Source organism: Poecile atricapillus, chromosome 3, assembly GCF_030490865.1.
Source record: "Poecile atricapillus isolate bPoeAtr1 chromosome 3, bPoeAtr1.hap1, whole genome shotgun sequence".
NCBI classification, from domain to species: domain Eukaryota; kingdom Metazoa; phylum Chordata; class Aves; order Passeriformes; family Paridae; genus Poecile; species Poecile atricapillus.
Window position 1 is genome coordinate 69,983,483 of NC_081251.1, and position 23,236 is coordinate 70,006,718.

General features: G+C 37.8%; 1 protein-coding gene across 1 annotated transcript in view; it reads right to left on the reverse strand.

The window, feature by feature from the left end:
• ACTN2 (actinin alpha 2) overlaps positions 1 to 23,236 on the reverse strand; it is a 67,531-nt gene that overhangs the window by 29,990 nt on the left and 14,305 nt on the right. Inside the window, exons 2-7 of the mRNA XM_058833889.1 lie at positions 14,125 to 14,239; positions 12,724 to 12,843; positions 6,787 to 6,873; positions 5,632 to 5,719; positions 3,501 to 3,579; positions 569 to 650 (exon numbers count right to left, since the gene is read on the reverse strand). Of these exons, the coding sequence (XP_058689872.1) occupies positions 569 to 650; positions 3,501 to 3,579; positions 5,632 to 5,719; positions 6,787 to 6,873; positions 12,724 to 12,843; positions 14,125 to 14,239 (571 nt within the window). The remainder of the gene's footprint in view (positions 1 to 568; positions 651 to 3,500; positions 3,580 to 5,631; positions 5,720 to 6,786; positions 6,874 to 12,723; positions 12,844 to 14,124; positions 14,240 to 23,236) is intronic.

Consider the following 23,236-nt stretch of genomic DNA (forward strand, 5'->3'; position numbering starts at 1 on the left):
ATAATTGGAGACACATGAATTATTTGTTAAAAGTATCAATGTAAAAAGTTTACAACTAAAATAAACCAAAAAAATGCTTCCCTCAACCCAGCTCTCTTTCAGAGGAAGTGAGGCATGTGTTAGCACATTTTCAAAGTTTTGAAAGAACTTCCACTATTTCTATTTTTGGCCCCTCACTTAAAATGTTAAAAAAACCAAATATGCTTTTTGTTAACTGTTAAATTTCCCTTTATTAAATTTTATTTATTAAAAACAAGGACTAACTTGTGATCTTGCATTTTACCTTAACACAGTGGGGCTATGTGCTGAGGTTAGGGTCCAAAGCACTATAATAAATGCAAACCCTAACAAATAATAAATAAAGCAAAAAGTGAGTGAAATTATCCAAAGCATGCAGGAAAGGAATGAAAATATTTTTTTGAAAATGAAGCTTTTTTATTTTTTTTTGAAAATACATTATGATTCATAGGGAAGGAATACTGAAAATCTGCTAGAAAAAAAAAAAAAAAGATATTTTACTGTGCCCTGCTTACAAGCAACACAAACTTCAGTAAGATATAAGTCTCACCTTCTGCATCCAGCATCTTTGGGATATCCAAATGCTTTTCTGCTATTTCCATGGCAAGGTTGATATTCCCTATGGGGTCATCCTGCATTAAAGAAAAAAATACAATGAGTCAAAGATAGAAGTTTTTCTTTGAAGCACACTAAAACTTAGCTTCTGTTTCTCCAAACTGTAAACTGGAGTCACAACTATTGTTCTTCAAAAAACAGAGTCTAGTTACATGTACTTTTGCTCATCTGCTGCTATGTTTTCAAAAGAAAACTTTAATAAGCTGTTATCTACTGCTAGAACTCTGCTGGAAATGCATTCTGGAGGTGAACACAGACAACAGTGTACACTCAATTCTGAGCTAATTGTGAATGAAGTACAGCAGCACTACAGATGCTAAATGCCACTGTACCAGCAGGCTAAATGAGACTGTTCAACACAGAGTTAGCCCTGCCTGTTTTATACCCACTCTACAGTACATGACAGGGATATGACTTCCACTGAGTTCTCTGCTGGTTAAGTGCGTGCATGAGAAGAAGCAAGCGCAGACAGAATTGTTCTCCAGAAGGAGCGAAACTTGCCAACTTGAGCTTGGAAATAAAAATCCGTAATGCCTCTATAAATGAAATTTTAGGGCTGTGGAAACTGAAGCGCTTCCTCTGGTTTTGAGATTTTGGTTTTTGAAGGAAAGGAAAAGCAAGCAGTGAGCATAGTTCAGAAAGAGAGCACAGATCTTGTGTCTTACAGACAGCTGCTGCTGACAATGAAAGTGTGTCAGATTAAGGCTGCCATTAAGGCAGCCTTCCCACATCAGCTTGGAGGGAAAACATGCTATGTGAAATGGCAGTTCATGCCATTAATGCTATTATTATTTTGACATTGTCACAAACTACTAACTGGCCACAGCCCCTCTGAACAATGCCCATGTCCATAGAGAGAGACTGGGAAAATAAGATGCAGAAAAGCAAAGTAAAAAAGGCAGTAAATCTAAATGAGACCTATAGACTAGTTTAAAGCACTTGGCTTATGAATGAGTGATGAGCACCTCCTATTTGTGTGCTTGGTACTAAGTACATGAGTAAATAGTGCTCCACAGGTAAAGGATTGCTTTAAAATCATAGCAGCTTCTGAATAATTGGAGATTTCCATCACCCATCCTTTAAAACAGAACTACAAGCCACAGTAGCTAAAAATCTCTGCTACAGCTGAAGAAATACCTCATCTAACTTGGCATAGTCAAGGAGATCAGGCCTGTGTCTATGGATAAGGGCGTTGAAAGCAAGGCCATCTTTCCAGCTACAAGTTCACACAAAACATACTGGTGAGAAAAGGAAAGGACAGCATGCAGGAGATAAGAAACAAGACACCAAGACAGCTGTTAATGTAACCAAAATGAAGAGTCAATCAAACACAGCCAGGCCAGAAAAGCAAGATCTATTTTAGGATTTTTTTTCTGCATGTGCTTTACGTGCAACAGCTCAGCCTCAATTTGAAACCTGACCTGTTCTTATTTTGGAAACCTCTAAGAGGAAAATAGCAACATTGAAGCAGACCTGCTTATGTTCTGGTCCCTTTTCTCAGCACTCATCTATGGGATGGTTAACTGTGATTTCTTTAGCACCATGTACCACTATTCAAAGCACACATTCAATCAAACTCACTTCTGTTCATGCCATGCACAATAAGCACGTGTGCACAGAGACAGGTAACTCAGTCTTCCATTACTCTGATTATCTGTAGGAAAGGTTGTATATAGAATTGGAGAACAAGCTGGTATTGATGGCTAATATTTTGCCCATTGGTTCAGATCTGAAGTTATCTTAACAGCTGCCTAATTAAAATCTTATGTGTTCAGTACTAGGCTCATTTAATTTTTATCACTGCACACTTCAGGGACCCTGGCATAAATTGAACTTATAAACATATAAAGCAGACTAAGTTCTAAAATAGTTTCAGTTCATTCATTTAGCTTTTCTTCACCAAGGACTTTCTAATAACAGTTGATTCCAGTAGTGAATCAATTTGCAATGAAAGGGCACGGAATGGAAAATACAGTTGATGTTTTACCACTCTCTCTCATCAATGCAAGTTTGAACACAACAGATTAAAACCATGATTAAGGTTTCTGTTGCACTGGTGTTTACATGAGACCTCAAGAAGCATTCATTCCAGAGGGAAGAAAACAGCGTGTATGTATTGAGACCTAAAGTGAAACAACAACGTTCTACTTCTTTCTAGGCTTTTTTTCCTTGTAATGATACCAAGAAATTCTGACATTATTGCTCATTCCTCATTTCTCCCTCTCAAACCAAAGTATTTTTTAGATATGTGCATTGTGCCATAAGTAGCAGACTCTAATAAAATATTTTTTAATCCCCATGAGGTACTACCTAGGGAGGTTAGGCTATTGGTTTTGCTTACACTTGTCTGGAACTATAGGTAGAAGTATAATCTGAGAATCAATGAGTGAATACTCTCTGAATATGTAAGACTAGTAATTTACTGTGTATTCTTAATCAGCAAGAGTACTGTTTGTTCTACAGAATCTTGGGATTAATTGTCATGTCATTGTTTACTGGTCTGCAATTTGTAGTCATTTACACCAGATAAAAACAGGATGGACAATACTATCAGTGGTAAATGGATAATTCCAATGTATTTGATTTAACATCCATATTGGGCACCGTAAAGACTTCATCAGCTGCCAGAATCTGAGGGCCAGATTATTTGCAATTAAATGCTGAAGTCATTGTAATGGGAAGGAAAGGACACAGGACAGTTAGGAGGTCCTCTCCCTTGTGTCATTGAGGTTTTTTGGGAAGGACCTTAGAAAGTCAGTCAGAATTAGTATGCACTCCTCAGCCTGTCTTTTAGAAAACATGCTAAGCAAACCAGAAGCCAGCCAAATCACTGCAGGACAGCATGCTGTACCACCCAGACTGATGACCTTATTTAGCTTGGAGTAGTCAATAAGATCAGGTCGGTGTCTGTGGATAAGTGCACATAATCCAAGGCCATCTTTCCAGCTTTACAACAAAAAAATAAAATGGAAAAAAAATTAGTTAATAAAGTCATGGCATTTTACAGTTTGATCCTTGCTCAAGGCTTAAATTAAAGCAGGAATTCTGTCAAATCCTGAATTTATGTCCTGTCAACTCTCTCTGAGCTGCTCTGTTACTGTACTCCTTTAACTATAGTACATATCTTACTCTACAGTCCACACACATTTAAGGTATACTCCATATACTCCATGTACACTTCATATCCTTTCTAGGCAATGTACATTTTGTGCAACAGTCCCTGATTTCAACTGCTTATTTCATGCAGTGTTCTAGGACAGCTCAAGTACAGATTCATCCATGAAAATGCATCATCTCCAATTACACTTGCAGCATATTTGTGAAAAAATAAAAAGAGAGCAAACCTGCAATTACGTGAATTTGCTGAAGCAATTGGCTTTTCTTTTATTATTTCTGAGAATTTTACTGGTACAACCATGTGTTCAGGGAAGTAAGAAATCATAAATCAGCTCAGTTTATTTAATACACTTCACACATAGGACAGCTTTGATCTGAGTTCTTGCACTTCACCCTAACTTCAGACCCACTACCTTCTGTGGCAAGAACAGAAAATTAATGGAGCTACAAATAACATATTTTTTGAAAGATTATGAGAGGTTCCTTTCAGCCAGAAGCAATTATTTTGAAAGACACATTATGTAAACACCTTAAGCACTCACAGGGACTGGGGGTTTGAGGTCTTGTCCTGGGCAGTAATTGTGAGAGCCTAAGCATGTTAAGACTGTAAAAATCCCTTCTACTGAGATGTCTGGGTAGGTCATTCAAATAACAGAACCATCTCCAAAAAAAATGTAACAATATCAAGCAGAATATACCTACATTGTATAATATAAAACCATCTAGAATGTAAAACGAAATCAAACTGAGCACCAAATAATTTTTTTTTTCCCAAAAGATGTAAAATAAAATACTCAGCCCACTGCAGAGTAGTACTGTAAGAGCCAATCCATCCAAACATAAATCAAGGTACTTCCATTCAAGATGTTTTCCCCATATCAAGTATCAGACCAGTGTATGTACATACATACACTAAAATTCTGACACTGTAACTTACAGTTACCATCAATCCATAAAAAGTTCTACTAAATATATCTTTGCACATTATAGGGAAGTAACACAACAAATTTCAGATCTCTGAAAGGCAATACAGGGACTGTAAATTTGTAAATTACAAATTGTAAACAAATTTTTCTTATCTTGGAATATATGTATTAACTGTATCTTCTCTGTCACTAAATGTGTTTTAGGTACTACACATTAAGAACTAACTCAAAACACTAATATGGAGCTCTTGTTTTAAATAATAGAAGAATTTCAGGGAAGTGAAGATCACATGGTTAAACAGTGCGAATGATAGGCCAGTGGCACAGATTCAGGAACTAGCCCAGTGAAATTCCCACACCAGGCAGTCTGTATAGGGCCTGGAATTCCCATTCTAGCTCTTAATGAAAACATAGAAACACAAGGCTGGAGTTCCACTAAATTTTCCAACTTAGGTTATGAGCCTGATTCTGGAAACAAATGTGTTTACAGTGCTGCTGTTGTGTATGTACCAAGGGCATTTTATGCTCCTTATAGTAATGTACATTGCAAAATAATAAAGACTGATTCATCATAATGAGATATTCACATGCTCAACACACTGGTCTTTTTGCCAGAAGAACTCTGTGGCTCTCATTTGAAAGCAGTCATTTGCCACAATGCTGCAGAATTCAGGAATTCCCATATAATAAAAAGGACCTCCAAAAATGTAATACAGTCATTCCATATATAGAAGGATCTTTTTCTTTTAAATAGTAGCTCTGGAAGTCATAGTAAATAAAGGTAAAGGCTAACCAAAATAACACTCTGAAGATAAGAGCAGGAGAATTTGAAAAAGGTCTAGTTAACAGTGAAGAGCAAAATTCTCTGATCAAATATATACCTACACAACTGTGGAGAAAATTTGACATAACACTTTTGAGATTGCTTCTACCTCTTGAAATAATGGAAGTTTACCTAAGATGGAAGTTCTGAATGTTCACATTTCTGTAAGGAGCAGTTTTCCTTTGACACCACAGCAGCAGCCCTTCTTTGGCAGAGGTCTCTGAAAAAGACACAAGGAAATTAAAAAAAAAAAAAAAAGGAAAAATTTTAAAAGTGCTCAAGTAATTAATTTCTTGTCATTTTAAATGTTGGCCACCTGAAACTGAGCAGCATATACCAACATTTAATCCTAAAAGATGTTCATATAAATGGACTACTGGAATTTCAGTAAAATACAGAAATCAGTTAAGATTAGAGTTTCAGCCTGCACAAAAGTTCTGGGATGTTAAAAATTGAAGGAATTATATTTTTTGGACAGCAGACTGTAGATTGGAGAAAAACACCCATTAAAAATATAATGCAAATAGACATAAAATATTGTGTTGGTGCCTACATGAAATATGCTCATAGTCTCTGTTCATTTGCCCATTGGGAGGTTTAAGTGCCTGAAAAATGCATTTATTATCTGAACCCTATGGGCATCTGAGTGCATAAGTAAAGGTCAGAAATTATTAAATAAACCGTTAGGTCCATATTTAATATCCCACCAATTATGTGGGCAGGATAAAATGCAGAGCTTGAAACAATTCTACTTTTGTTGAAAATTGAGATTAATTTCTAGAATTCTAGACTTTCAAAGCATAGACCTGATTTAAAGTTACAACATGCTTTTTGAAGCCAGTTACCAAGTGGAAGTTAAGAAAAAATATTCTGAAACAGTGAGGGGAAAAAGTGATAGGTAGAAAGAAGAGGGATATAATCAGACATAATATTTATTTGCAAAGAATGTGACAAATGGACAGGACTGAAAATGTGTGATGGAAATACAATCAAACACAAAGGGTACAGATCAGAAGCTCAGAAACACAGTCATGTTTCTGTCTCTGTAGCTGAGAAACATGACTGGAACTTCTGCACTTAGAAAGCTGGCTCGAAGTCTCTGTCAAGATAAGGAGAGTAAATAATTTTCCCTCCAGAAATTCATTTGGTCACCAGGTAGAGAACTTACAGTATCATTTTCTGTGAAAAAAAATATTTTTAAAACAATTCCGTCACTTATACACAATTCATTTAAAAATGTCTTTGAACAAATTTCTTAATTATTTAACATAATTGTATTACTCTTACCTTCCACTGAAATATCCTGAATAGCAAAACGAAGGATGATAGTCCAGATCATACCCAGTGTCATTTTCACGTTGCCATCCACGATTTCTAAGGTGAAAAATAGATGCAATAGTAGTACTTAAAAGGTTTTTTCAATTTCATCTTATTTAATCATATATTTCTATAAATAATACAACGTACCTAATAAATTGATTGTACTTATACTATAGTTTTTTTATTCACACAGAGTTCACCTGGGTTCATTTTTCAAACAACTCATGCTAGTGCTCCTCTGTCAGTAGTACTGAAGGTTACTGAGGTTAAGGTCACTTCAGTCCTTCCATGCAAAAAGGCTTCTCTCAGGGTTAACAGTTTCAAATCTTTACCTTTTAGGATGATGTTTTAGGGAGAACATGAAGGGAAATATTGGAAGTTTGAACAGTATCAGTATTAACAGTTTTCAAATACAACAGAACCAAAAAACATCAGGGTCTTACCCCGGTTTTTAAGAAACTACAGGACATTAACAGTACTGGTTTTTAATAAAATGGAATTTCCCTTATACTATTTAGATATGTTTGAGAATTTACCTCTAGTGCCAGCCCAGACAAGACATGAAGAAAGCTCAGAAGACACAGGACCTCCTGAGACTGAGCTACACAGCTTCCTGCCAAGCTGTTCAGAACCACAGCCAGGAGGCTGTAAAGCCTCAGAGCTCTGAAGCATATACACATTTAATTATCTTTAATACAAATGGAGTTTTTCTTAGATATGGAGTTTCATTTGGTTCCAAGACTGCTTGAAACTACCTACAACACAGGGAACATGGGACACCCTGCCACAAGCTGGGTCAGAATTCAGTTCTCCCACATTGTAATTAAGTGATATCACCTAAATGCCTCAACACCAAAAAAGGTACTGCAGATCACTTAAGTGTGGTGGTGATGTTAAACCGTTCTGAAAAGTAAGTCAAGAGACTCAGAAAAACACAGTGAGACTAAAGGGAGGGTGCAGCATTGGGAAGGGAGGAGATGGGACTGCAGACTGAGTTTCCAGTCACCTCACACCAAAGGAGCAGTGGAGCAGGGAAGGCACCAGCTGCTCCCCTACTCAACAGTCACCTCCAGCCTTTCTCAAAAAGTGAAGCAGCTGTCTGCCTGGGGGCCCACTGGTGTTCTGGGCAAGGAGCAGGAGGAATTTCCTCAATTTAACATCAAATGCCAATAGAGGTGCCAGCAGAAAGTGCTGTCACTCTGCTACTTAAAATTGCCTGAATCCAGGGGCACCTTTTACAGAACAAGAGCAGCTGCTGTCTCTGAGACTTGAGATACATGTTAAATTGCAGTAGGACGAGACACAAGCTGTCATTTGAACCAATGGAATTAACAAATGTGATAGGAAATGTGTAACCCATCACTACCCTATACTTATTTTGTTAGTGCGATAATTCAAGTTTATATATAAATGGCTAATTTCCCATTTTCCCATTTGGATCCTGCACTAATTTTCCAGATTTCTTAACCATTCTGCCTGCCATGCATGCATCCTGCCTTATGGGCCCTGAAAGACCTCAAATCTCAAAACAAAACCCTTCCAGACAAAAGAAGACCAAATGGCAATTAGAGCATGTAGCTCTATCTCCTTCTCTCCTTCGGGAAGTCAAGTCAGATCAGATGCCTGATAAGTATATACAGTAAAGACAAATTTCTTCAAGTGTAAAATAAATGTATTTAAATACTCAGGAGGCATTGCTGATTGTCAGGCAATCAATTAATAGATTTGCATAATCACTACATCGTTGTTTTGATTTACATATCTGTATGTACACACATACATAATAAAAGAGCAAGGGAGGGAATTTTCTCTTGTTGTGCCTCAGGAGGATTTTCAAGTGATTTGCCAGCTTTGGTTTCTCATAAAACTGCTAGCATAAAACAACAACAAAAAAAAGACATATAAGACATGTCCCATACAAGACAAGGAAGAAAAACAAAGTTGCTAAAATATTGAAAAGTATCAGTGACAAAAAGGTATTGATTTATCTCTGTAATTTTCCTCTACAGGTCAATAGAAGACTTCATTAATTTTTTCACACTGCCTGTTTGCTCTGGCTGAAGTATAGCTCCTACCCCTCACATACACAAAGCTACACCTCTCTGGATGAGGACAGAAAAGAAAAAAAAGAGGGGAAACAATAAAAACTGTCTAGGGAAAAAGTAAAGCAAAGCAATTTCTCAAAGGTTTTAGTCACTTTTTTTTTTTTTATTCTGCTTTGGTTTTACTTAATAATTTATTTTTTTATTCTAATCTTCTTGTAGCAGATTCACAGATCATTTGTCTTTAACATTTTTCCCACTTCCCAGAAAAGCAATACAGAAGTATTTCCAATTAACAGGAAACTTGTCTTTTTTGGTGCTCCATATCTAGTTCATCTCACTGAAGATTCAAGTACCTTGCAAATGGAGTTATTGTGCTTTTTTAAAACTTAAGGGAAAACATCTAAGTCCTGGACTGTGAATGGCTCATAAGGATTACTTTCACAGTTTTTTTCTTTTATCTTCTTGACTATAGTCTCATTTCATGACCAGTGGAGAGATTCTTTGACAAGTCAAGTCAGAGTAGATAAATTTGGCTCCTGCTCAGCATCACAATTAAAAGTGACCAGCTCTCTCTACTCCATAGACAGCCCAGAGAAGTCAGGCTCAGAACAATAATGATGACTTCAAAGAATATCCCTGGACCCTTAAAAGTACTGATTTTATTTTTGTACTGTGCACAGGAATCACCATTTTGAGGCCCCATTTTAAGTGCCAGTTGTTCCCCTTGAGCCTCCGTGCTCTTCACCATTCAGTATGTCAGAAAACGGAACATGATCCTCAGCAGATTTAAATACAAAACTTTCATGCTTTGGAAATTAAAAAGTATTCCAAGCATCCATGTAACTCAGAGAATGCCCAAACAGATGGGTGAAGGCAAGCCCACGTGCCCCGTGCTCACACACAGGGGCAGAGTTAAGGGATTGTAGACATCGATAACAAAACAAACTTAAGGATACTGTGCTCTGCCTCCTTGATGGCATTCACTCCAACCTACTGTAATGACTGCCCGGTCAACAATGCTGAAAAATGCAACAAAAGGAAAAAAAAAAGAAGGGGAGAGTGTTTTAAAAATAGATCATATTGCTGATCCAGTCTCCAGCAGAGCTACAGCAACAGTTGTCAGCCCAAGTGAGAGGGCAGGGCTGCGAAATGTGGGAGCAAGAATGCAGTTCCAGGGGGCACAGGGACTCTTTAAACACAAACTGGTGCCAGAGGTCCCACTCTGTGAAACCATACCCAGTCAGATGTGATACTGCATTGCTGCACCAGCACAACGCTGTGCCTTAGGTAACAAATTCAGTAGAGGGGATGCAGTAAATTTAACAGGGCACTAAGCACATCTATGCCAGAGCTGGCTTTGTATTCAGCCTGCTCAGAGTGGGAGGGGAAGGCACGTGAATCTATCTGCTCCTGCCCACATGGATGTAATCTAATGTGGGCATCAGGCATTCTCAACATAGTGTCGTGTCTTACAATGACAGGTTCCTCTCTGCACCTAAGCTATCACAGTAGCTGTGACCTTTTCTCCCATGCTTCCATCTAAGAATTTAGGGGGTTTTTTTAAATGATAATTAATTCAGTTTTGCTTTTAAAAGATCCATTTGACAGACTGAGAATTCCAGAAACAGGGAATAATAGCTAAAACCATCACTTTAATCTCTTGGGTTACTAGCTATGGCCTGCTGCTACATTCAAGAAGAAATACTGTATTCATGGACAGCCAACTTGCAGCAAGTGCCTTTTCTCCTGCCACCTTCCCAAAGGGAATTTTCACAGAGCACCTATATCACAGAGCATCTGAACCCGTGCCAGCTGCTGCTAAGGAGAACAGCAGAGTTAGTTTAAATATTTTCAATGTCTGATCTAAGCTATCCCAGGTGCTTTGCCTTCAGAAAGTGCTCAAGTGCTATTGCCCAGCCTAAGTACCCTGGCAGTAGTGACCAGCAATAAATGGGGCAAAGTAAGGGAGATGGGAGTGCAAAGGGCTGGATTGCTCTTTCCAGGAGAGATATGAGCAGATGTATCTTGGTTTAAATACCCCAGCCTTGTACAAACCGTGATTGAGACCACTCTGTCCCAATAACACTCCTCTTGCTACACTCTGGTTTTGGTTAGGAAGCCTGAGTCCCCTGCATGACATGACAGAAACTACCTTTCATTTGCTCAATGCTCTGTAATCTCAGCATTTTTTCACCAGTTATCAAACAGGCATCTGTAATTTTTATTTCCACACATAAATTGTCTCTTCAGTTCCCTCTGCTGTCCATTCAATGCCATGTCGCTCTCAGAAGAGCCTCACTGCAGAGGTTTAAGGTAGCAGCATGTTTTTCCATCCCATTTTGTTTAATTGAGCAAAGGGCCTGGGTGCCACAGCAGCCTGTACAGCTGATGGAGGGAGTCAGGCACCTCTGAAATGCAGTGGAGCTCTTCTGAGATCTGAAGTGCCTGTGGGAATTGCCCATTTCTCCTCACTGATGATATATTCCCCAAAAAACATATCTGTGCCTAAAGACAGATGGCATGGATTTGGTTTCAGGTTACCCACCCAGTTCAGTCTCAAATAAATGGAGTGAGTTCAAACAAATGTTCTGCCAGTGGAACACATTTCTTGGGATTTTTGAGTTCTAGATCAAGAAACTGAACACATTTGGTGAACAGCACTTGAGGAATCAAGTGGGCTAGGTCAAACCAGAGTAAAACCAATGAATGCTGACAGATCTCTCCATTATTTTTACAGATACCCTTATCCCATATAATGAATCTCCTGTTCCATCCACAATCACAGTAAGCTCCCTGTGAGCTTCCCCTGGCTTGGAAGACAGAATAAGGATACATATAAGCCTGTAGAAATCTGGAAATGGAAAGAGGTTCATAAATCAATCTAAAAAGGCCTAAAAATGTCAGTAGAATATAGGGGTGTTTATCATCATCATGAGGTTGCAGCCAAAATTTTACTGTAAGGACATGATAAAGTGGGGGGAAAAAGCACAGAAAGCACATCATTGAGGCCATGGAATCAAAAACAGTTGGATATCATGCTAGCCACATCATTCTTGGTATGGTAATGGCTATGGAAACCGTTATGCAAATATCTTCATGGAGCAACAAGTTCTACACACACCTTCGTCATCTTTAAACAATTAAGTGAACCTCCTAGGGAGGCATAGGTTCACTTACAGTGACAGTCTGCCTTCTTTAGCTCAGTTTACATCTGTCAGAATCTAGCTAACCAAACACATGTTGGTACTCAGCTACCTGAACAGCAACAATAAAAAAGCAATTACTTTAGTAAATAGCATCCCACTCCATTTTCTTCATATGTTCAATCACTCCCCAGCTACCACAGTTTCTTTTGATCACTCCCTTAACTCCGTATCTGAATTTTAGAAACACAGCTGCAGAAAATCTCATAATAAAGTGGGAGTAGGTTCCAGCCACTCAGCAGTGATGTCAGCCTTTATTTTGTCTGAATAATATCTCCTAAAGATGCCAGACTGTATAAAAGCACACCCTAGAATCCAACCTGGTTTGTAAAGGAGTTCCTTATTTTTAATAATGTATGGGAAAACCACAATGTTCTGTAAGAAAAAAAAAACATTATCTCAACACCTACTGAAACAGACAATTCAATATAACATTGGAGATAGACTAAGCTTAGTGCTCATTTATACTCCTATCCCTCTCCAGGTATCCAAATATTTCCACCTCTTGTCCTTTCACAGACAGAGTCCAGCAATCAACATGAAGGGATTTTTGAGGCAGCCACATGTAGAGAGCAGTGCACATAACGTGGCCAAGGGTCTCCACAAGACTGCTCTGTAAAGTGACCTAAGGTGAACTGTCAATATCTTTCACATACCTTCTGCACCAATTGACACAAGTTTCACTCCTTTGCTGGCGATGTAATCCAGAGCTTTGTTGACATTAGCGATTTTATGGAAGCGCATCTTCCCTCTGTCTGGTTTTGGTAGCCTTTCCCCTGCAGAACAACAAATGTAATGTGTTTATTCTTATATACACCTTGCTACAGACAAAAAACTGACTCAAAATCGAGAGTGGATGTGCCCTAACACTACCTAAAAGTCAGCAATTATTTTAATAGGTATTTTTCTCAAAGAATGCCAAAAAGGTTTGAACCAAACCCTGGAAAGAAAATGCAAATGCTGAAGTATCAGATTTTGATCTTTCTGATATAACAGTAAAATCAGAGTAAAAAATTTGTTTGCCTTAAATATCTGGAAGATATGTGTACTTCCTCCTACTCCACTTCTGGTTCATTACTACTGTCTGTTACAGTAGCTGAATATTAAGAAGGAAGAGTGTTCTCAGAGTTCATCATCCTTATCTGCCCGAGTCTAAAGAGAGGCTGGACTCTATCCAGCAGATCAGTCATGGCATCCTTGCACATCTGACCAAGAAGAATGGCTTTTAGTAACCTTGTCCAGCACAGCAGAGCAACTTATTTCAGAGCATAGGGCTGATGTGTTTGAACAAACTTCTCTGTTCAAATGATCACAAAAAATAATAATTTCTAAAAATATTCTCTATTTCATGCGGAATGACCATTCAAAGAATTTCTTTCCACACTGAAATCTCCAGCAAAAATCTAAACTCTCTTCAGTTGTAAAAACTCTTTTTGTGGTTGTAGCTTGAGTTATTCCCTTCCCATTAAGGGGCATTCTGATCTTACCTTGGAGACTGCCCCTCTGAATAATGCAAAACAGAAGAGACATAGTGAGTTTACATCAGTAAGAAAAAATTCTTGGATGTTCCACTCTTTTGAAAAATGAGACCTTTTATTTATGACTAAATATCGATCTGGGTGCACTTTAGGCACTCACTTTTGAACGCATTGGTACATTAAATAAAGTCATTAAAAGCAAAGCAAAATGTTTATGTTAAAAGCAGAATAAAATGAATTTTTAACCTAAGTGTAAAAGCTTTTTAAGCACTAAGGGGCTAAGCCAAGGTCCTCAACATTTTCAGTTTGTCCAACAACACTGTGATGTCAATGATACCCTGATACACTGTGATATCCTGGAACACAAGCCCAGACCAGAAAAATTTGGAGACAAGCAAAAAGCAGAGCTTCTTTTCCCCTCCTTTTTGCTTTACAGTGTTTCATCTCTCACTTTTCAGTCTACTTAGAGTTTGTGTTCATTGTTTTGAATCATTAACAACTTTTGTTAATGATTATTACTCTGTAAGAGTGTTTCAGTTAGTGTGCTGTAAATACACAGAAAACTTTATTTTAGCTAACCTGAGATAACTTCCAAGAGGAGCATCAGTTTGAGGCCATTTCTGAAGTCTTCCTCAATGTTCTCGATCTGTGTGCCTGCTTTCCTGAGGTGGGAATTGCACCAGGCTGTAAACGTCTGTAACAGCAATTAAAAAAAACATACTTAACAAGGTGTTTTCTAAACAACTGCTAAGCCATCTGAGTAAACACTGCATCTAAGATTTGGATGTCCAGTTCCCATTCATTCTATACATTTGCCAAGTACAAAATTCTTATCCCAGATGTTCACAAAGATGCAAAGAATTTCTTGAATAGAAACAATTTTGTGCTAGATTCTGCTTGCAGATGCATCTCCAGGCAGAAGTTCTACACATAAAGGCAAAATTTAGACACAAATTCAGATACTCATGTTTGCAGGGGAAAAATGATCAGAAAATCAATCATGAATATTTTTGTGTCCACAGCAAATAACCAAGTCTGCTTTTACTTGCAGAGATGAAAAGCAGAACTAATTCCATTTTAGAGGTCATATACTTGTTATCTTTTGTATGAATGAAGTCAAAACACAGGCTACTGTAAAACTTAGTAGTTAAATTAGTCTGGTTTTAAATATCCATTACTCCTCTCAGCCTTCTGACAAATTGTCCTTGCTTTTCAGTGTCTGTTAAGATATATAAAGCAAGTTTGTATTTACTAGGTATTTTAGCAGGTGTTTAACTCTAGTTATATACCAAAGTCATTGTTACTAAACAGTTTTAGTAAGTTAGACTTCAGCTTCTTAAAATTGTCAGATATTTGGAATTCCCCTTCTTTTGCTATATCAAATTTCCAGTTTTAAAAACATTTCATTAAAATAGTCTAAAAAACAAGATATATCCCAGTTGTAAATAAGAAGTTCCCTTTGGCCTTCTTTATTCTTGCCTGTTTCTTCAGACTATTTAATTTCTGATCTCTTAGAAACAGAATACGGAAGCCCAGTAGATTAAGACAAAGATCTTCCCTGGAAGTGAATTCTGCAAATTCTAAAGAGATTTGATACCTTAAGAAAATATGGACTGAATTTTCCCCAAATGGTCTAATCTTTAAAAAAGCAACTTTTTGTTAAAGAATAACATTGTGACTACTGTTGGGTTTGACTCAGTTTATGTGAAGAACTGATGGGCAGCTTGCTGGGCTCTTTTCTCAGTGCTCCTACACTGACAAGAACAGCTTCCTTTTATCTTCTATTGAACTGAAAGGAAGCAAGAAGTGCTATGGATATGGCAGAGCTGTGCAGTGAAATCCCTAACTGTAGGCACCCAGAAAAAGGAGGAGAGAGAAGAAAATACTGGAAGCGTTTCTGGGCAGGGGTCCATGTTGATATGAAGAGGATGAATTGTAGGTAGGGATGTAAGATGCTCTGTGTGCATATGGGATTAGTAAGGTTGCAGCTGAAGCATATTTGCAAACACATTTTAATAAAGGGATGTTAGCTTCCATTCAGGAAGGCAGAATGTTCCTCACTTTAGGGTAAATAGCTTCACTGAGTTCATGAGAGATCTGAAACCAGAGCATAAAATCCTCACAGAACAGATTCTAGGCACCTCCACCCTCAGGGCACAACATGATGGAGTGTTAGGATGGCATTTGGTTTGGATCATTATAGGGTTAGGATCTAGTTTATAAGACTAATTTGTCTGCCTCAAGCAGTATCTTATTTTGGTGGTATGTATAGCAAAAGGCTTAGCACCACATTAAGTCATTTGCAAATATTAAAAATTATTACAAGCTTCTTGAAAAGAATAATACAATGTCAATACAGAAAAAATAAACAGAACTGAAAGCACTCAAGTGTAAATGCATATGAACCTTGCATGGCAATTTGTCAATAAATACTAGAAATCTGAACCTTTAAATAAATGAGCTTTTCATAAATTAAGTTTAAGTGATGGACATGTGCTTATTTGCAGATGCTATTGCAGTTTGTAGAACTGTTCCAAGCACACCATAATAAATTCAGAGAGGAAGTCAGAGAAAAGCCTCAGCCATTTCCATCTCTTCTTTTAAATATTTATAGTAAATGTTCACGTTGTACCACTCAAATAAATTAGTTTTCCTCATTTTTCATTTAATTAAGAGTTCGATGGCAACAACCCTACCAGTTGAGAAGTCAGATTCATATTTTAATATGAATCTGATGCCTACTGTGAAGAAGGCTACTTCTCAGTTTCTTAAAATTAAATGGATCCTGGCACTTCTTAGCTCATATATATATATGGATCAACTTACTTGATGCTGCACTGGTATGCACAAAACATAAGTTTTATCCGAAGGTCACAAAGTTTTCAAATAATTTAAATAGTTTCTCTTGAAAATGAATGTTTTTATGGCAATGAATTTCCTGAGAGACAAATGCATTCTATGCAGACAACGATCAGCCTATGTTGCTGTGATACAGAAAAGGAAAATATGCTGCTAGTGCTGAGTCAAGCTGTTTTCAACAGTTTGATGATAGAGTGGTTTTTATGACCTGATTTTTTTTATAGTTGTAGTTTTGTTAAGATTATTTCCATTTGTAATGCATTTGTGGCATTTTGAAGGATAAACTTGGAATTACCACAAGGCCTCCATCCATTAGATAACAAATTCTGCTAAAGCACTCTACTGTGATGGGAGTCTTTATTTAGACCATTTGTATCTATATAGTTTTGATTACCTTCTGCATCTAAAATAAGAGAGTTACATCTTTGATTTAAAGCACAGTCACTCAGTTTTCTGTTTTATCAGTGCCCCAGGCCATGACTTGGCGCTATCCATCCCCTTCCGACAGTTGTCCTGTGCCTCGTGGAAATGGCACTGCAGTACTTTACAGCAGACTCTTGGTGTGTGGCTTCTTAAGCCTGGTGCCTTCCAAACTAGCCTATTTCATCCAGGACTAAACATGGTTATAGAAATGATGCTTAGGGAAGTGTTAACTGTGTTTCAGTGATGTAATTCATTAGTGACTGCATCAAGGCTACTGCACAATTTAACTTGCAAATTTTAAGTTTCCTCAATCCATGTTTTATTTAACCCTCATCCCTCTATTCTTACTGTGATACTACTTGTTCTCACTACTTTGGCTTTAACTAACAATTCTATTCATAGTTATTGAGAAACAATTCAAAGCATGTTCAAGTCCTGGAGATCAAGATACAGCCAGCATATAGTACCCTGGAAATTTGTAATCCATTGGGATTTAAAAGCTATTAAATGACTTAGACAAAGCAAATTCCTTTTTCTGCTGAGCTGTACAGAACATTTCAGAGTATCAGGTTGCCCAGAGAAACAAAGCAGGACTGAAGGCATCAAGCAGAATACCAGAAAGGACACAACTAAGTGTCTACAAAACTAGACATTTCTTTTTACAATTTATTTACTTTATGTGGCTCTACAAATTGAAAATATGAATAAATAAAAATTTCTCCTTTCCAAGTTTGTTATTACAAAAGGAAGTCTGCTAACATTCTGAGAGGAGAGACCCCAGAGAGGGGATGCAGGGCAGGAAGCCAAAGAATTTGCAGCCCCACAGGTGAATGTTCTCTTAATGCACCATTAATTGTCTACTGCTGTCACAGGTCTGTTTTGGAAACACTAACTCCAGGAAAGAGAATGCAGTTTATGTTCTATGCCCACTTAGCCTCCTTGTGAAGACTGCCAATAGCATATTCTCCACAATTCACAGATCTGTGATGGCAAAGTGTATACCTATGGGGAAAAAGCCTCTTACCTGACAAGTTACTCAGGCCACTTAATTTTACAAGTCTCTGATAAATAAAATTGCAACCAAGGGACAGCAAAAGGAAATATCCCTAATTAATTATCAATCAACTGCAGATAATGCCAAAAAAAATAATAGGGTATGCCAAATTTGTACAAATATTTTTACACCAGCACAATGGAAGAGATGCTTTGCTGGGAAAAATGGCGTCTTTGAGATCTGCGTTGTCCTACAGTTCTGCGAAAGCCCACGGCCTTTCTATGTGAGTGTAACGATAATTTAGTTTTGATAGTGGTTCAAAGCTAGAAAACAAGATGCCACGAGAACAACTTTCACATGTGCACATAATAATATGGATAAAGACAATTGAGTAAGCACCAGTCACCACACCCTCCAATACTGGTGAGTCAAGACAATTTGTTCCACCTCCTGAAGATTTAAAGTAAATTTCTAGTTTGGCACTGACAGCAAGTCCATAATGAATATCACTAAAGCAGCAGCATGACTTGTGTGAACAGGGGATACACCCCACAAGTTCAGAAATATTTGTTTGCTTGCACTCAGTATTGAAATTCAGATGTGGATCCAGCCTAATGAAGCACTGGGGACCTGTGTCCTATTTAAGTACACGTATCACGTGTCAAGGTTAACTCTGCCTTTCACTCACTCCAACTCAAATCAGTTTTTCTCTGCTATAGTATTTATAAATGCTCAAAACTAATATTTATTTCAAAAGCCATGTTGTCTGTACCCCTATCAGCAGCCCAAGAAAGGCTTGCTCAAAGGAGTCATTTGGTTTTACTTGAATTGGAAATTTAATACTTTCTGTGCCTGCTAAGGAAAACAAACACACAGCTTGTTTTTCATGGACCTTAAAGTCTAATAACTAGAGTAGGAGAACACACCTGACTAAAATTAACTTCAAATACAAACGTTCAACTTATTTGTTTATATCCAAATTTTCCTGAATTATTTCAGTCTGATAGAGTTATTTCTTGAAACTGCTTTACAGCCCTTCTTCTAAAGGGATTTTCCTTTCTTTGTGTTAACTGAGGGTCTTCATCACTTCTAGGCTAAATGGGATGCAGTGATTCATTCTGTAATTATTCAGAACATTACTGGGCTCTGAGTGCATGACAAGAGTGTTACAGAAGGAGCTCTGCCAGAACATTCCCAGTAAGCCAGACTGAGGTTTCCCCTTGAAGAATCTTCCATCTGACTGTTATCCATGTTTCAAAATATAAGTTGTGAACTTGTAACATGATCTCCTAGCTCCTGTGTCCACAGCATGTTCTGATGGCTGCAGAATCAGGGGCTATCTCTGGACTTAGGATACAGTCTGAGCTGGCCCTCATTCTCTTAGCTGTCTATTCTGTTCCCAAAAGAAGAGGCTAGAAGGTGAAATACAGCAGAAAATTGCACAGCACTTTTAAACTAGCTTGATGTAAACCAATAACTACACATGGTACCTTTCAGATGTCCCTCGAGTATCTGGAGCAGCTATACTTGCATACATGCGTGAGTATATTTTTATGAATTGAAAATAAATAAAATCTTACATTTTAGCTGTTGGCTTGAATTATTATTAACTTTCTCCCTTGCTCTGCTTTCCCCTTGCAGTGGAAACCTAAATGCATTGGCACATGTTAGTAAAATAACTAGAATAACTCGAACAGGAGAGGTGCTTCACCAGAGTACAACTGGATCGTGTCATAACACCCGGAAGCAAAGTGGGATTTTAACACCAAATATACCAGAGCATAGCAACAACTCAAGTGAAGCAGAGGGAGAACATTGTGAAGGATGGCATGAAGGTTAGCACGTTCCAAAATGTTTTTAAAAGGAAACCCTAAAATCACAGGCACCAAGTCAAAGCCAAATTCCTGGGAACACCAGAAAGGATAAGCATAGAACCATCTCACAATGGAAATGAGTAGAAACACCATCACAAATATCCCAAAACCATAGCTGGGGTAAGCCCTTCCTGCTCCAGCACATCCATCCATATAGCTGAATAGATGGTGTCAGAGATGATACACTGGCACATTCTGCACTATCAGCAGATCTGCTCTACTAACTCAGGGAACTTCCTTCCAGCCTCTCAGTTTTATCACTCACAGGAGAAATCACCAAAGGGATGCATTCATCACACAAGACTTTGCACGTCTTATTGGCACGCTGCATTTTGCTTGCATGGGAGAGCCTGGGGAGACCTCAGTCCATGCAAAGCAGGTGGCCTAATCCCATGTGAGTCTAGGGTTTCCTGTAAAACATGCAACTCCCTCCAGTACTGAATGACTGCACGTCTGTTTTACAGTGCTCACCATTACCAAAAAAACACCCAGAGCATGTAAATATCCCTTGAAAAATAATTTGGCAAGGTTGAACCCTGAGCAATGTAAAGATTATTAAGCCTTTTGTTACAAAAACATTAGTTATTTCTTTCAGACGAGACAACAGAGAAAGTTTAATGTTGTCCCAGTGGTCTAAACAGGAAAAAAAAACTTCAGGTGGTAGCAAGTTGCATGGAAAATTTAGTATGGGTCAGTGCCTGCACTATCCTCACCTCAGCCTTTTTTTCTTAGGGAAAGAACAGGAAGGAAAGGAAGGAAGCTGAGACACTTCACAAGGCCTTTGAAGAGGCTAAACCAGTTAAAATATTGCGAAGTTTATTAGGAGTAGGCAGATATCTTTATTGGATCACCTGAGATAGTTGGAAAAGAGAAGTTTTAGGTACATAAACCCAACTTTACATGCAAGAGAGAAGCCTCAGGCTTAAGAGTGAAAATTTAGGTAAGTGTTCAGACAAGTCAGAGCTTTGATGGACCATTGATACAATGCTCCAACAGCTCTATTCCCTTAAAGAAGCCCCTTCCTTTTTCAGTACTATTGATGACACCTATTAAGAAAGCATCTGTAAAATCCTACTATGTGACTTCTCAAAATACATGCAGTACCAAAAGGTTGTCAGTTGGAGTATTTTTTTCAATTTAAATTGATTCTGCCTATTCAAAATGTATTTTCAAACAAAAACTTTGATATTTCAGAAGTAAGAACACATGCAGTATTAAAAATCCCATTTGAAACTAAAAAGTACTTAGGATCCATAGGAAAATGCTGGTCTAAACCTACTTTTAATTTCTGGAATTTCAAGCATCATACAAATAAGAGAAGCCTACTCAGAAAAATAACACAGAAATAAAAGATGTCCTATGAAAACCCTTAGTAAAAGTATGGGTATGGTTTTATATTGCATTATAAAAATATTGAGATATCTTTACTCATTCTTACCTCCACAACAATTGCAAGCTACCCAATTTTTTAAGGCGAAGGAATTAGAGAGACAAAGAAACTGTCAGAGGGGAAAAAAAAAAAAACAAAAACAAAAATACTCCTGCCTGCTTCTGATGTGTTCTCTGAATTCTGAATGTTTTTTAATACACTGCTATCACTTAAGCAGACCAGAATGGTCTGTGGCAAATTTACATGTGGCAGTTTTAGTAAAAAAGAGAAAAACACAATCTTATAAAAAGTTTGGCATATTTTCTTTACATGAAAGTGGGAAACCAGGTGAGTAAGCATCAGCTTCTGCTACATCCAAATGTTTATTAAAAATTAAACTTCCAAGGATGAGCAAGCAAAAACTTACATTGTATTACAGTTCTAAGTCTGCATTTAGGTGCACACATGTCCTCTGCTTATGATTTTATCTAGACTCTAGCCATCAGTCCTAGTTGTACTGGTTAAGCCAAAGTATTTTAAAGGTCCCCACCCAGACTCTACAGAAGCAGATCTCTTTTATGTCATGTACCCAAGCTGGTTGCAATAGCAGCCAGCTATTTATCCAAGAAGAAAAGTAAACACAAAATCAAGGCGGGGTGGGGGGGTGGGGTGGAAGTGTGTTTAGCAAGTCAGAGAGTTTATTCCTACTAATGGTTAGTAGTGGCCCACTCCAAGTGGAAGGGCTTATTAAACAGGCTTCTGTAGGAATCTGCCCTGATGCATTTCCTGTACTACCTTTTACGTACTCATTTGGATAACAGAACAGGGTGCATGCTTGTCACATTTGAATAAGACAGCAGAAAGATGGGTCTGCAAGCATGTTTCATGACAGAGCTACAATTCAAATTAATCTTAAATCAGTGCAATAACTTGAAGAAAGCCAGATTGAGATAAGCAAGAAGTCTCAATTCTCCCAATCATACTTTTTATGATCTTCATGGAAGATTCACATCCTAACTGACATCTACACTGCAGCCTTGAAAAGAGAGAATATCAAGAACATTATTTTTCCTGCCAGGTTGTATCCTGGCAGAGAAGTGATCCAAAGACTACAAAATAAGAAGTCACTCAGCGGAAAACAACTCCCTTGTAGAAATCCAAGAACTTGGCAAGCAACAGGTAGCTGTAAATTTCTTTTCTGTCAGGGTGCTCTTTATCTGGTGATCCCCATTTCCATCTTCTATTTTCATATGACCCTCTAATTTCCCTTAGCAAAGAGAAATCTAATATTGGAGATTTGTCAGTGATATTGGAGAAAAAGAAGAGATGGTGAAGACAGAAAACAATAATGAAACAAAGCTGAAGAAATAGAAGGTAGAGGGAGAGTCAAAGTCAACAGGCAGAAGAGTGTTCATGGGAAACTAAATAAACCAAAATAAAATGAAAGTGGATTCCATGATCTGTTCTATGGGTAAACACATTTCCTGAGGTCTGTATTATCATCCTTGAGAAGCGATCCTGACACTTTTCTCCCCAGCTTTGCAACAGCCTTTAAGGCACTTAAGACAGGAATTTAAAAAATGTTTTTACTGTCCTAAATGCTGAGCAAATTATGACCCATGATTCCTCACAAGGGACTATAATCCTTTTCACAACAATGGAAGCAAATGTTAGCCATAGCTGAGTGCTTTTCAGCATCCCACTTCTGTATTCAAGGAAAATAAACCCTTTATATTCCACAGGACTATTTTGGGGGAGCATTTAACCATTGTTTTTGAGATGCTCAAACACTACCCTGAAAAAAAGTGCAATAAAGAAACAGTAGCAAGAGAGATTAGAAAGTTGACAAAACTATACATGTCTTGTAAATATAGAACTGTGAAAAAATGAGTCAAAACCAGAACCTCCTCTGAACAGACAGAAAACAACACATAACTACCAACATCTTCAGTATCTGTTCACTGCCATCCAGTGTTAATTCTGCATTTAAAAACTGAATCAAGCTTTTTAGTATAAACCAGTTACCTACTACTGTAAATCTAGGTACACGTTAGTTATTCTTCTCTCCTTAAACTCTTTAGTGAATGTTCCAGCCACTTCAGCATGGAGAAAGAAGTGGCTCAGGGAACGGTTAAGAATAGCAGTGACTGTGAGTAACCCCACAGATGCAAT